The sequence below is a fragment of the Xyrauchen texanus genome, chromosome 29 (genome assembly GCF_025860055.1).
Source record: "Xyrauchen texanus isolate HMW12.3.18 chromosome 29, RBS_HiC_50CHRs, whole genome shotgun sequence".
Lineage (NCBI taxonomy): Eukaryota > Metazoa > Chordata > Actinopteri > Cypriniformes > Catostomidae > Xyrauchen > Xyrauchen texanus.
Window position 1 is genome coordinate 21,214,278 of NC_068304.1, and position 13,985 is coordinate 21,228,262.

The window sequence follows — 13,985 nt, forward strand, 5'->3', positions numbered from 1 at the left end:
ATCAGGTTTTGTTAGTTCTAAGATGATAGCTGTTCCAATATATCAGTCCTGAAAGAACCAAAACTAAAGTTCTGACTTCTCTTTTGTTACATCTTTATAGGCCCTAAAATACATATATAAAGTATTCAAAATAAACTTTTTTTAACATTGAAAGCTTCCAATATTCTTGTTTTTATTAACATAAGAATGTAATAAAACAATATAATACGTATGACAAAAATATGTAAATGACAATTAAGTATGCATAATTAAGACTTGCGCAGATGAACGAGCGTAACATTTGCCAGACGACCAAGAATATTAGTCCAGACCTGCTGCTCTGCCTCCAGCCTCTGGTTTCGGACCTGGTAGGCTGAATAGATAGTCCCGAGGATGAGGATCTCAAAACGGGCCTGGGTGAAAGAGTTGTCTTTTTCTTCCAGCTCTCCCAGTAACTTCTCCATTGCAGACACAGTCTTGGGGATATCGTCATTTATAAGAGATAGAAAGGCTCGCCCCTGTTGCATAGATGCAATTTCTTGATCTCGCATGACAACATTGTTGTCTGCATCAATCTCCAGACCTCTCCATAAGAACTAGGATTTAAAGAGGGAATGATAAAAACACCATTTGTGAGCTGTTTCCTTTTAGCCCTATGACAGCATTTGTCTATACTTACAACAATACAACTAACATACAATTAGAAAAGCATTATTTAAAATAGAATTAAATTAAGTATAGAATCTCACACTGCTGTCACTGCTTGACATGTCAAATAGTATATATTTTATATTGATAATCGTCATGAACATGATGTTTGTAATTGATCAGTGTTTTAGGGGGAAAATATTAAATTAAATTTATGTATTTTAATATCCTGTGGTGAAATGTAATGGGAAGTACCTTGAAGCAATCAGTGTTTGTGGAATGTATGGAAATGTTTTCTTACCTCAAACATCAGGTTAGCATCACTTACAGATCTGATAAACCCTTGACGAGAGAATCCTCCATGTAGAATTGCTGAAAGACAGCAGGAACAGACTCATGGTTACTTAAAAAGCATAATGCCCGAGTTGTGGGCTGTGCAAGAATCTTAATGAATCAGCATAATGAACAGTGTTCTGATCAACTGAATATGAATAATAAAATAAATATTTAAATGTATGATAATAATGGATTACAAATGGATCCAGTTCTTTTATAATACTACAATTAATAAACATTAAATATATATATATATATATATATATATATATATATATATATATATATATATATATATATATATATACATATATATATATTAGGGCTGTCGATTTAACGTGTTAATTCAGTGTGATTAATTTGACAAAAAATAAAATTAACGCAAATTAATCGCACCATAATAAGGAAGATTCCTGAGTAATGCAAGCTTGTAGTACCACCTGTTTACTCTAGAGGGCAATAAGTGAAATTTCAGCTGTAGGAGCAATGCAAAGTTTATACAGTGAAGAAAACACTTCAGTAGGCAGAACCATAGATATTATATAGAAATGTCTATGGGCAGAACAACACAAACATAATAAATCTCCAACTGATTGACAAATTCACTTGTGTAATGGATTGCTGTGAACTGTATGCCAATGTTTGACTTATGATAAATAATATGGTACTAAACAATACATTGTATTCTAAAGCCGCTTTTTGTATCGTCTTATCAATGATTAACTCTTCTGCCACAAGAATGTAATGCATTTTAATTAATTGAATATTTCTTACTAAATATATATATATATATATATATATATATATATATATATATATATATATATATATATATATATATATATATATAATTTTTAAATATTTAAAGCTAACCATGTATAATTATATATTGATATAAATATGTATAATCTTTATATATTGAATTATTGTTATATGAGGGGCTTTCTCAGCAAATATTTGTAATATGCGATTAATTAATCAGGACACCATGTAATTAATTTGATTAAAAAATGTAATCGATTGATAGCCCTAATATATATATATATATATATATATATATATATATATATATATATATATATATATATATATATATATATATTCAACAATAGTTTGCCTTTCAAAATTTAAATGTAAAAAATTAAGTAATTCTGGATCTGGACGTTATGATTGGCAGAAATTCCGTCCAACATGTCACAGTAGTGCCACGGTCTGAATGCGTTGGCATTTGAAACAGCTAACAAAGTTAAGTCCTATCTCTGTAGTTATCTCCCTGTTTGCAGACCATTCTGCATATAAGAAATATTTGTGGGTCATTCAATGAAAATTCCATTTCAAAAAGGTGATTTTTTTAAGTAAATTTCAGCAGGATTTTCAACATTCAGACAAAGAATGTCTTAAAGTGTTAATTACACTGTAAATTATTCCATTTTTAAAAAAGATTAAGTATGTAATTCCTGCGACATTAACGGCCCTAAATGGAATTGCAAACATAAACTTTGTTCCCTCATAACTCAGTCCACTTGACATTGCGTTTATTAGCGCATATGGGGAGTGCCTTCATACATGACCTATTTGAAACCTGTCTATAATAACGGAAATATTCTAATATTTGCTATGTGGTTTGAGCCCCGACTGTTTTGGTGCGAAACTGACCGCTATAAAAACAGGTGCACAGACAGAATTTCTTCCTTCTAGACAGCAATCATCTCGTCTCAAAGCCCTCTGCCCTTCGCCATTGATACACACGAGTCAGCGAACGGAATCTTCATCTTATTGTAGAGAGGTTTCAAATAGGTCATGTATGAAGGCACTCCCCATATGCATTAATAAACGCAATGTCTCATTCCCTTTGTCTCAGGGAACCGAGGTTACGTATGTAACCGAGACGTTTTCAAAACAGTTTCTGAGTACGCCACTGTCTAACAAAGAGATAGCCCTGCCCCCAACTCACACCACTGGTTGAGTAACATTGTTGTGGTGGGTCAAAGCAGGTCGCACAAAACAAACACAGAAATTTTCATAGCACCACAGAGAGAAAGTGCTTACAGTTTTCAAGAAAATCAGCCTATGAATGACTTACTTAAAGTTGTATCTGCATATGAAGCTTGGATAGGAGAAAGTATTTTAACACAAAAAAAGTTGCATACTTCAGCTTTAACTATATGTTGGGATATAGCTATGCCTTTAAAAAAAAGTGACAATGTTGACAGTTATACAGTTCATTAAGCCATAACTAGATTTATGCATAAGGAAGGTCATAAAAGGTTAGAAAGAGATTTCAATGCACAAGGTTGACACATTACTTGGAGATACAACTTTAAGTCTTTAAAAAATATAGGCCTATTATGTCCAATAATACATATAGAGAGAGAGAATAAATGCTGAATACTAGCTTTTCACTCTTTCTTTATAATCAAATTTTAGCTAATACCTAAGGAGTTGTCTGAGGACAGGCCAAAAGGCATTCTTGTAAAGAAAAACTATGAAGAAAAAAAAAACACACTTAAAAAAAATACAATTACTGGATTTTTGTTGATGTGTTAAGAATTTGCCTATAATAACACGTAGTCAAAGTTGCCATCAGCTATTCATTAAAGTCATTTTTTACACATTTGTCAATGACACGTTGACTACAATATTACATAGGCTATAACAGTGTTTAACAAACAAGTTGTACATAGTTAAGAAATAGTTGTCTCTCTACCAACATCGGGAATCCTGTAAAACAGATCTGCTAGTCGTGAACCGACTGCAACAGCGTGTAATATCAGCGTGTAATATCGTTAAGATCAAATGTCTTTACCTGAGCTATTCCAGGACTCTTTCAAGCCAATAAGACACAGCACAACGCAAGCCAATTTGGTCTGAGTTAACAACATTGCCACGAAATCCACTTGTCGGATTCGAGAAGCTCTGAGTCTTCATCCGTTTTATCCCTCACAAAAACACAGTGCCCGTGTTTGATACTTAATACGTCGCATTTTTTCCAATAGTATCCAGCTGTGGAAAAACACAGTTTGAGCCAAATCTATCCAACAGCGAGAACAATTGATGTATTATACGTTTATTGCTTACATGTATTTAATTGCGTATGATATAGTATAATAATTATATTCTTAACGTTACAGTGCAAAAGTTAATCGATATTCTTTATATTAAATCTATTTTCCATTATTTGATGCAATGACAGGCCTCCAACACTCGGAGGCAGCAGGGAGTCACATAAACACGCAATGACGTTAGTGTGAAGAAGAGGTGCTGTTTACTTCCTGGGGCTCACTTTCACAAGAAGTCTTGCTGGTATGGCAAATATTTAACACATGTTAACATTTATAATCGGGACGCGCACGTGCTGTTTACAGTTTTACAGCTGGCAGATATTTTTTTGCTGCGTCAGATTGTGGAGTCATTGAGGTTGTTAAAGCTAACTACACTGTTAATTAGATTGCTTATCTTAGCATTAGCTGCAAATCTCACCAGTTTGCCATACATGGAAATAATTTGTTCAGTGAAATATTAAGTCAACGGAAATGTTGCTGATTTAAACACCTAGTTGGCCTAGAAAATCAAGTGTTGAACCTGTGCGCTAGCTGCGCTTTATTGAACAGGCGAAATAGGTAGTATACAGGCAGTATCACTTATGAATCAAATATTATTGTATATGATTATTAGATAGTTTTCATAACAAAGAATGCTACTTATCGCTTCAAATCAATCTGTCAGCTATTTTAGAGCACACTGTGGCAAATCCCAGTCTGTAGTCTGACTTCCTCTGTCACTAATTAAAACTATATGAATATTGTTTGCCCAGTAAGTCATACATCTAGTATTCTGGTGAAGCTGCTTTAGATTAAAGGTGTCATGGAGTCCGGCAAGGATGGGGGTGTCAGTATTGGTGGTACATCAGGGGAAGATAACTACTTCCAGGGCTACACCTTCACCGATCGCTCCCATTCTAGTCGTGTTGTAAAGAGCATCATGGACTTGTGTCTGGTAGATGGTCTGTTTGCAGATGTCACCATCACCGTGGACAGCAAAGAGTTCCAGCTTCACCGCCTGGTGCTCTCGGCTCAGAGCAGTTTCTTCAGGTCTATGTTCACCTCTAATCTTAGAGAAGCTTTTGATCGCAATATTGAGCTGAAGGATATCAGTGCGCCTGTCTTCCAGTCGCTGGTGGACTACATCTATCATGGTATGATCAAACTAAGGGTTGATGATCTTCAGGACACCTATGAGATGGCTGATATGTATCAGCTTACTGCCCTGTTTGAGGAGTGCTCTCGCTTCCTGTCACGCACTGTGGATGTAAAGAATTGCCTGCAGGTAAATCCTTAAGTTTTCATGAACTGAATTAGTAGTAAACACATAGATAGGGCTGGAGAGTCTTGAAAACTGTACTCTTGAGGAATGACTGTCTTTATTGCAGGTAATGTGGTTGGCGGACAGACACAGTGACCAGGAGTTGTACACGGCTGCCAAGCACTGTGCAAAGATTCACCTTGTTCAGCTGCACCAGACAGATGAGTTCCTGAACTTGCCATTGTGTCTTCTTTTGGATATCATTAAAGGTGAATTAATCAAATTGTCAGCAAATTAATTTTCTTTGGTCGAGACGTTGTGATTGGAAAGAATCAGAGATAACTTTAATGTGCATCTGCTTTATTAGACGGTGTGCCAAGCTCTCAAAATCCAACTGGAGCAATTCAGTCTTGGATAAATCACAACAAAGTTGAGCGAGAGGAGTATTCTGATATGCTCCTAGACAGCTTAAAGGTGAGTAATGATTAAAACATATTAAATAGGAAGCAAAAATCAAAGTTTTATTTTTAGAATATTACTAAAGCCAAAGCGTCATGTTTTGATGTTATAATACTTTCTCCTATCCCAGTTTTAAAGATATATTCCAGGCTCAATACATAAAAAAATTCAGCTAAATCAACAGCATTTGTGGCATAACATTGATTACCACAAAATACATTTTTATTTGTCCCTTTTTTTTTTTTTTTTTTTTTAAAGTAATAATCTGTGTTACAGATGTGAATAGGACCAATCAATTAATGTTAAAATACTCACTGTTACGCTGTTATAAGTATAGCCACAAGACGTAAACACAATGTGTGTTAACATGATTTCAGTGTGATTAAATAATTTACTGACCTTTTCTGAGTGAAGTTAAAGGCCTTTCCAATTTTACAAATCTGTTGCCATGACGATGTAAAGATATAAACCCTAACACGACCATAAATATGACAATTTAAACAACTTTGCCGCTCAAATATTACAGAAGTTTTAACAGAATAATTGATGTAAGTGCTTTCATAAATTTATAAGCTTTACATTTCTGCCTTTAAACCCTCCAAAAAGTGGCCCCATTCACTTCCATTGTAAGTGCCTCACTGTCACCTTGATTTTTGCTTTTTAAAGACAGGGAAAAGACAAGTCGAAACAAATTTTTGTGGCAATCAACATTATGCCATAAATGCTGTTGATTGAGTTTAACTTGTACTATTAGTAAATCACTTGTTAGTTGATTTCCCCAAAAACACTGTGTCTCTGAGGCAGTTTTAGTATTCCTCTGTTTGTTTGAGCATCCTGACCAGCCCGACATAGAAATGGCTCATCCAGTGGCATGTGTTTGGGGCATGACTATCTGTGTGACCAGTGGAAGTCACAGGGAATGTTCAGGAAACCAGTTTAAAAATAATCATTAGGGCCCAAGCCTTGAAAAGGCAAGGCCCTATTGTTTTCGTTAGGATGACTATGATTATTATTTTTTTTACGACTATTGGGGCACTTTTGGGGCTCTTAACGTGCTCGAAAACTCTTGAAACTTTGCACACGGGTCAGAACCCGCGGCCATTAGGGCCGGGCTGAAGCTGGTACCGGGGCGTGGCAGGGGGGCTCGACGGCGCCCCCTGAAACGGGGTCTGAAAACTTGGTTCATAAATCAAACACGCTTGCATGTAATAATATGAAACTCGGTACACATATAGATCTCATCGTTTCATATATCCTTCATACTTTTACTTTTTACCTCAGCCCAACAGGAAATCGTCTATTTAGGGTTGTTTGGAAAAGGCATGCAATGGAATTTGAAATACTCCTCCTAGAGAATTCCACCAATCGCCACGAAACTCGGTCAGCATGAAGTCAAGACATTGAGGATGAAAAATTGCCGGCGGATTTTTGATATCTCGAACGGTTTGGCCGTGGCGAGGAAACGAAATGATGGCGCGAAAAGAGAAACAGGAAGTGTGTTATAACTTCTGCATACATTAATTGATCTCGATGAAACTTCAGCAGTTTGTTCGCTGTAAGAGGCCGATCGCATGGATGTGACTATTGTGAGTCAAAGTTATAGCGCCACCAACTGGCAGAAGGAAGTGTGTCACTTTCAAAATGCTTTGAAATCACCCTCTTATTTTTACCCGATTTACTTAAAACTTTTGGTGTGTAATGTAAACACACGGCAGATGTAGACGTGTGAAAGGATTATTGATATCTTGGATACTGTTGCAGCGGCAATGCTTCAAACTCGAATATTCTTTTTGATGCTTTTAGACTCTTAGCATACTTGAAATTGCATGAAACTCGACAGACACATCACATTTATTAGCCAGTAGACATGTGCAAAGTTTCAGAAACGGGCGTGGTGCAGGGGCTCAGTAGCGCCACCTTTTGACAAAAGTGAGGGGTTGGTTTTATACTTTAACCCACAGTCACAAAACTCAGTAATTATATTGTTCTCATCGAGCCGGACAACTTTCTAATTTACAGTCATTAGCTCAGACCAACAGAAAGTCAGATATTTTGGTTTGAATGTGGATTTTTGGAGAATTTTCTCTGCCTCTCCCACTGACCCTACGTCTCTCTGTGTCTGGGGAGGGGGCTGATTTTGCTGATGAGTGAAATGCTTTTATTTTTGTTTTTCAAGGTTTTGGGGCCCTTAACGTGCTCAAAAACTCTTGAAACTTTGCACACGGGTCGGAACCCGCGGCCATCAGTGCCGGGCCGAAGATGGTACCCGAGCGTGGCAGGGGGCTCGACAGCGCCCCTGGAATGGGATTCAAACACTTGTCCAGTATATCAAACATGCTTGCATGTAATAATATGAAACTCGGTACACTTGTAGATCACATCGGGCCGAACAACTTTCGTGCTCTAAGTTTTACGCCAGCCCAACAGGAAGTCGGCTATTATGGGTTGTTTGGAAACACATGCTCTGGAATTATATATATTTCTCCTAGAGAATGAATCCAATCGCCACCAAACTCGGTCGGCATGAAGTCAAGACATTGAGGATGCTACATTCCGGACGGATTTTTGATATCTCGAACGGTTTGGCCGTGGCGAGGAAATTGATTTAGGACTAAAAAAGGACACATGAAGTGTGTTATAACTTAGTTAGTTCTATCTACAGTTACAAAACTCGGCGTGTATATTGTTCTCGTCGAGCTGAACAACTTTCTAATTTACAGTCATTAGCTCCGACCAACAGAAAGTCAGATATTGTGGTTTGAATGTGGATTTCTCTGAATTTTTCTCTCTCTGACAGACAGACCTGCGATTCTGTGTGTGTGTGTGTGTGTGTGTGGGGAGGGGGAGGGAGAGGGGTTTTCTGTTGGGTGAGATTTGCATTAAGATATTGTTTTTCAAGGTTTCCGGGACTTTTGGGGCCCTTAACGTGCTCAAAAACTCTTGAAACTTTGCACACGGGTCAGAACCCGTGGCCATCGAGGCCGGGCTGAAGCTGGTACCGGGCGTGGCAGGGGCTCGACAGCGCCCTTGAACGGGGTCTGAAAACTTGGTCCATATATCAAACATGCTTGCATGTAATAATATGAAACTTGGAACACTTCTAGATCTCATCGGGCCGAACAACTTTCGTGCTCTAAGTTTTACGCCAGCCCAACAGGAAGTCGGCTATTATAGGTTGTTTGGAAACACATGCTCTGGAATTATATATATTCCTCCTAGAGAATTAATCCAATCGCCACCAAACTCGGTCAGCATGAAGTCAAGACATTGAGGATGCTACATTGCGGATGGATTTTTGATATCTCCAACGCTTTGGCCGTGGCGAGGAAATTAATTTATGAATAAAAAGGACAGCATAATAATGGGAGCATAAAAGCAATCCATACGACTCCATTGGTATAATTCATAATTCCCACAGTGTACTTGCTTGTTATATTAGCTACTACAAAATATATAAATACATTTACTATCTTAACTTTAATGATCTACTTAACATAATGATAAATAATCGTAAAATATGATATCGTATGCTATGTATTGTGAATACACCCATGTTAAACATAAAAATGTACTTCCATTGCATATCATAGGAACACATAAGCGTAAATTATAATTACATTAATAAACCTGTACAAAGACCTCCAGATAAATACTGGCCTTCTGGATTAACACATTTAAGTGCTGCAAAAGATATTGGCCTATGACATCCTATGACATTAAAAATTATTCTACATTTGAATTACCTCATAGATGTGACTATTGTGGTTCACGGTCATAGGCCCTGTCCCAAATGGCACACTTCATATGAATTTTCAGTCTTGTGTACTTATTTCATGTGTCCATTAACTCCATGAGCCCGTAGGGTGTCTCATTTTTCATTTTAGGTATCAGAAGGGTGCTCACGCATACTTTGTGGTTGATATGTGCCCTCGATGCGCACTTTTGCAGAGCCCACACTGATGCAAGGTCTACAGCACACATCTTCTCGACAGTCAAAGCGAGGTTACGTTATTGCCCATCGTGCACAGCAACCCTAAAGGCACGGGGGTGGCGGTGCCACCGGCTTGGGCCCGCCATCGCTGCTTGCAGCTATATTTATTTTTGCAATTCCTTTTGGTGACGCTAGTGGGGCAGAAACTACTCTGTTCAGCTTCAGTAAAATGTTGTTTTGTTAGATTTGTTTTATTATTATTGTATTTATTGTTCACATGCTTGTTTACTTTTTCTTGTGTTTTAGGAGATTGGTGAAAAGGTGCACATTTACCTAATTGGGAAGGAAGATACGCGCACACACTCATTGGCTGTGTCTCTTCATTGTGATGAGGATGATGCCATCAGCGTGAGCGGCCAGAACAGCCTGTGTCACCAGATCACAGCTGCATGCAAGCACGGGGGTGACCTGTACGTTGTTGGGGGCTCTATACCACGTCGCATGTGGAAATGCAACATGCACACTATGGACTGGGAGCGCTGCGCCCCTCTTCCCCGGGACCGTCTCCACCACACATTAGTGTCAGTGTCCTCGGAGGATGCCATATACTCCTTGGGAGGCAAGACCCTCCAGGACAGTCTCTCCAATGCTGTCATTTATTACACAGTAAAGGACAACATATGGACAGAGACCTCTCAATTAGACACAGCTGTCTCGGGTGCAGCAGGAGTCAATTTGGAAGGCACGATTTACCTTTTGGGTGGGGAGGAAAATGATATGGACTTCTTTACCAAACCGTCTCGCCTTATCCAGTGCTTTGACCCAGCCACTCAGAGATGCCAAACCAAGCCCTACATGTTGCCTTTTGCTGGATGCATGCATGCCACTGCCCATAAGGACCTTATCTTTGTGGTGGCAGAGGGCGACTCTTTGGTGTGCTATAACCCACTGCTGGACAGCTTCACGCGTTTGCGGTTCCCTGAAGTGTGGAGTTGCGTGCCGTCTCTATGGAAAGTAGCCAGCTGCAATGGGTCCATTTATGTTTTTAGAGACAAGTGCAAGAAAGGTGACGCAAACACTCTAAAGTTGAACCCTGTCACATCAGTTGTTTCTGTGATCAAGGGAATCAAAATCCTTCTCACAAACTGGCAGTTTGTTTTGGCCTGACTGCAATGTTCTGTCTATGTAATGCATGGCACCATGAAAAATGTATTATGCCACAGTTTATGGTGATCCACTTAATACCAGTTATGGTGTGTTATGTTGCTCTAATAGACACCAGTTGTTATTGTCAATGCTACAGTGCTACAAACTGTCATGTTAAGTGTTACACAGTAGGATACTGTAGAACATTAATGAAGGAAAAATGTAATTTACAGAAAGTGATACTCTTGCACATTTAAAATGTAAGATCAGTTTATTCCTAAAGTAATGTTTTTGTGCCCAGTTCATTTAATCAGAATTTGAAAATTAGTTGGTTTCCATCTGTTAACATTCCACAGCAGATCTGTTTCTACAACCTACAGCCTCAAAAACTTTTACCAAATTTCCTGCAATGTATACAGCTATGAATATGAAGAATGATTAGGTTATATATGTGTTATATAGTAGATGGTTTCAAACATCTGCCAACATAAACAGCGAGTAAGGAAATATACTCAAATTATTAACAGAATCCCAAATTTCCACTTAATAGTCAACTGGACCAATTTTAATAGAACTGTCAAAGACCCTTAAATAAAGCTTGTAATAAAAGTGTAGGAGAAGCATGCCAATAAAGTTGCACCAATTGCCACTTACCTCACTCATACTGACAGTTACTACTGGGTCCCCTCTCAACTGCCCTTTCTCAGTGGTTTATGACCGAGTAGGGGAGTCTTTGAATTGGGTTCCACCTCAAACGAATTTGCAGATTTCATGCTACAATTGTTGACCATTTCTTGATCATCCGTATGCATTATATGGACATGCAGACCATTTAAAGTCTGTCAGAGACATGATATATGTTAAAGGGATAGTTTACTCAAAAATGTCTTTTTAAGCAAATTATTATTTATTTTTTTTTATTTGCATTTTTTGTTGAACTATTCCTTTAACAATGATATATTGATGTTGACATTGGCTGGTGCAGAATATTGTTACTGAAAATGCTTGATTTGCTGAAAAGTATTTGAAGTTCTAGACTTTTTCATAAATGTCTGTGTTGTACTTCTGTGCACTCCTGGCCAACATTTCTTTTTAATTAAATGTAAGAGTCCCCCTTTGTCGAACGTTATGTGCAACAGGAACCCTGAAAATGTTATGGAATTTCATGATGTAGCCTATTAAATGTAAGATAAAATGCCAATTTAAAGGCACAGTTCAGCCCAAAATGAATATGATGTCATTGTTTACACATTTTAGAGTTGTTCCAAGCTCATTTTACAATTTTTTCTTCCACAGAACACAAAAGGAGATCTTTGGGACAATGTAATTCTCAGTCACCATTCACTTTCACTGCAAATGTTTTCTTTCTTTCTTACACTTCCTTTCAATGAAAGCAAAAGGATACTAAGGATAAAATTCTAAATGATAACAGTAAAATAATGACAGAATGTTCTTTTTGGGTAAACTAATACCAAAGGATATCTTTAGGATAATACTAAAGAATAGTTCCCCGAAAGATGAAAATTCTCTCAGCATTTACGTACCCTTATGCCATCCCACACAATGCATTAAAATACTGATTTCATGGGGAAAGTGTGCCACAGTTTGTACCTCCGGGAATGGGCCACTCTTGTGTACGGGATGTGCATTCAACCTGAACAAAAATGTGGACAACTTTCTTTCATCTGCTGAACTCAAATTAAGATTTCTAGAATAATATCTCAGCTCTGTAGCTACATATAATACAAGTGAATGGGTGCCAGAAATCACATTACTCAGCATAAAAGTAATTAATACGACTCTAGTGGTTAAATCCATGTCTTCAGAAGTGATATGATAGGTGTGGGTGAGAAACAGTTCAATATTTAAGTCCATTTTTTACCATACATTCTCCTCCCTGCTCAGTCAATCTCCACTTTAACTTTCACATTCTTCTTCTTGTATTTTTGGTGATTCACATTCTTCATGCATATTGCCCCCTACTGGGCAGGGAGATGAAATTCTGGCAAAAAAAAACAAACAAAAGACTTAATTATTGATCAGTTTGGAGTCGTATAGATTACCTTTATTATGCCTTTATGTGCTTTTTGGAGTGTCAACATTTTGGCACCCATTCACTTGCATTATATGGACCTACGGAGCTTAAATATTCTTCTAAAAATCCAAATTTGTGATCCGCATAAGAAAAAAAGTCATACACATCTGGTATGGCATGAGGGTGAGTAAACACTTTTATGCTGTTTTGCTAAATCTGATATCTGAAATCACTGGCCAAATGATCATATCCTATATCATAGCATAAATGATACAAAACCTCTTTCTATTCTATATGTGTATACAAAGTAAAGATAGATTGATTACATGTAATTGCTAAATTGGCTACTATTTGTTACACGGACCACAGTCCCCACAAAGTGCTGAGGCAGTGTGTTAGCATTTCAGGAATTGTGTTATAGCAAAGACGTGACTTTCAACCATCAGACGTTTATCTTTGGACAGATGAACTATCTTGTGAATGGCAAGGTGGTAAATACTCCTATTTGTATCCACAAAGCTGGGTGTGAGGGGGGAAGGAAGGGAGGGAGAATGCCAGGTTTAGTTGAGAACCTGACAATTTGATCCCATTGATGTGTTTCAAGAAGCAGTGGTACTGTAACTTAAGACAAATACCATGTCATACTTCGTGAACTATTTCAAGCATCGGTTGCTGACACCAAGGCTGGGGGGCTGGGAGGTGGCACACCAAGCGGCTTAACAAGACCCACCCACAGGAACCACCAGCCACTATGAAGACCGCTTCACTTGCTCCGATTCACCATTGTGAAATATCTGGCTGTTTTTAGACTTGCTGAAATGATGCCCAAACATCTGCAGTAGCTCAGATTGAATATTTCCTGATGTGTTCTTTTATTAAGGGTAGTTTATTGTTGTGTAGCTTAACCCTCTTGACAAATTGTGGATGTGGAAGTGAAAGACAGTTCTCTTGGTATGAAGATCGGCGGATACGCTTCTTTTGTGACCTTGGATCTTTTCAGAGGCTGAAGCTGGATTCCAGCAGGGACACATGGTCCAGAGTGACAAGGCCATCTGCTGTAGCGCCAGCACTGCAGTGGGAGGGAGGAGAGAGATGAAGGGGTGGTTTGTAGGGTAGTAAGGGTACTGAGAATTCCTCCCTCTCGGGTGT

General features: G+C 38.1%; 2 protein-coding genes across 2 annotated transcripts; one reads left to right on the forward strand and one right to left on the reverse strand.

Moving 5' to 3' along the window:
• Positions 1–4: 4 nt before the first annotated feature.
• On the reverse strand, positions 5–4,107 carry LOC127623301 (protein FAM180B). Its single transcript, XM_052097702.1, has 3 exons — positions 3,770–4,107; positions 929–999; positions 5–575 (listed from the first exon to the last, which is right to left on the reverse strand). Exons 1-3 carry the CDS (start codon positions 3,843–3,845, stop codon positions 249–251), a joined length of 474 nt encoding a protein of 157 aa, XP_051953662.1. The 5' UTR covers positions 3,846–4,107; the 3' UTR covers positions 5–248.
• Positions 4,108–4,246: 139 nt separating this feature from the next.
• Positions 4,247–12,015, forward strand: kbtbd4 (kelch repeat and BTB (POZ) domain containing 4). The gene is made up of 5 exons (XM_052097465.1): positions 4,247–4,266; positions 4,782–5,289; positions 5,393–5,534; positions 5,633–5,739; positions 9,962–12,015. Exons 2-5 carry the CDS (start codon positions 4,828–4,830, stop codon positions 10,820–10,822), a joined length of 1,572 nt encoding a protein of 523 aa, XP_051953425.1. The 5' UTR covers positions 4,247–4,266; positions 4,782–4,827; the 3' UTR covers positions 10,823–12,015.
• The last annotated feature ends 1,970 nt before the right edge of the window (positions 12,016–13,985 follow it).

Excerpts from the sequence above, each read along its gene's own strand:
- LOC127623301 (XM_052097702.1), bottom strand. The coding sequence starts at position 3,845 with ATGTTGTTAACTCAGACCAAATTGGCTTGCGTTGTGCTGTGTCTTATT. Across the intron at positions 1,000-3,769 it reads AGAGTCCTGGAATAGCTCAG|CAATTCTACATGGAGGATTC; the intron begins GTAAAGACATTT and ends GCTGTCTTTCAG. Across the intron at positions 576-928 it reads ATGCTAACCTGATGTTTGAG|TTCTTATGGAGAGGTCTGGA; the intron begins GTAAGAAAACAT and ends TTTAAATCCTAG.
- kbtbd4 (XM_052097465.1), top strand. The coding sequence starts at position 4,828 with ATGGAGTCCGGCAAGGATGGGGGTGTCAGTATTGGTGGTACATCAGGG. Across the intron at positions 5,290-5,392 it reads ATGTAAAGAATTGCCTGCAG|GTAATGTGGTTGGCGGACAG; the intron begins GTAAATCCTTAA and ends TCTTTATTGCAG. Across the intron at positions 5,740-9,961 it reads TGCTCCTAGACAGCTTAAAG|GAGATTGGTGAAAAGGTGCA; the intron begins GTGAGTAATGAT and ends CTTGTGTTTTAG.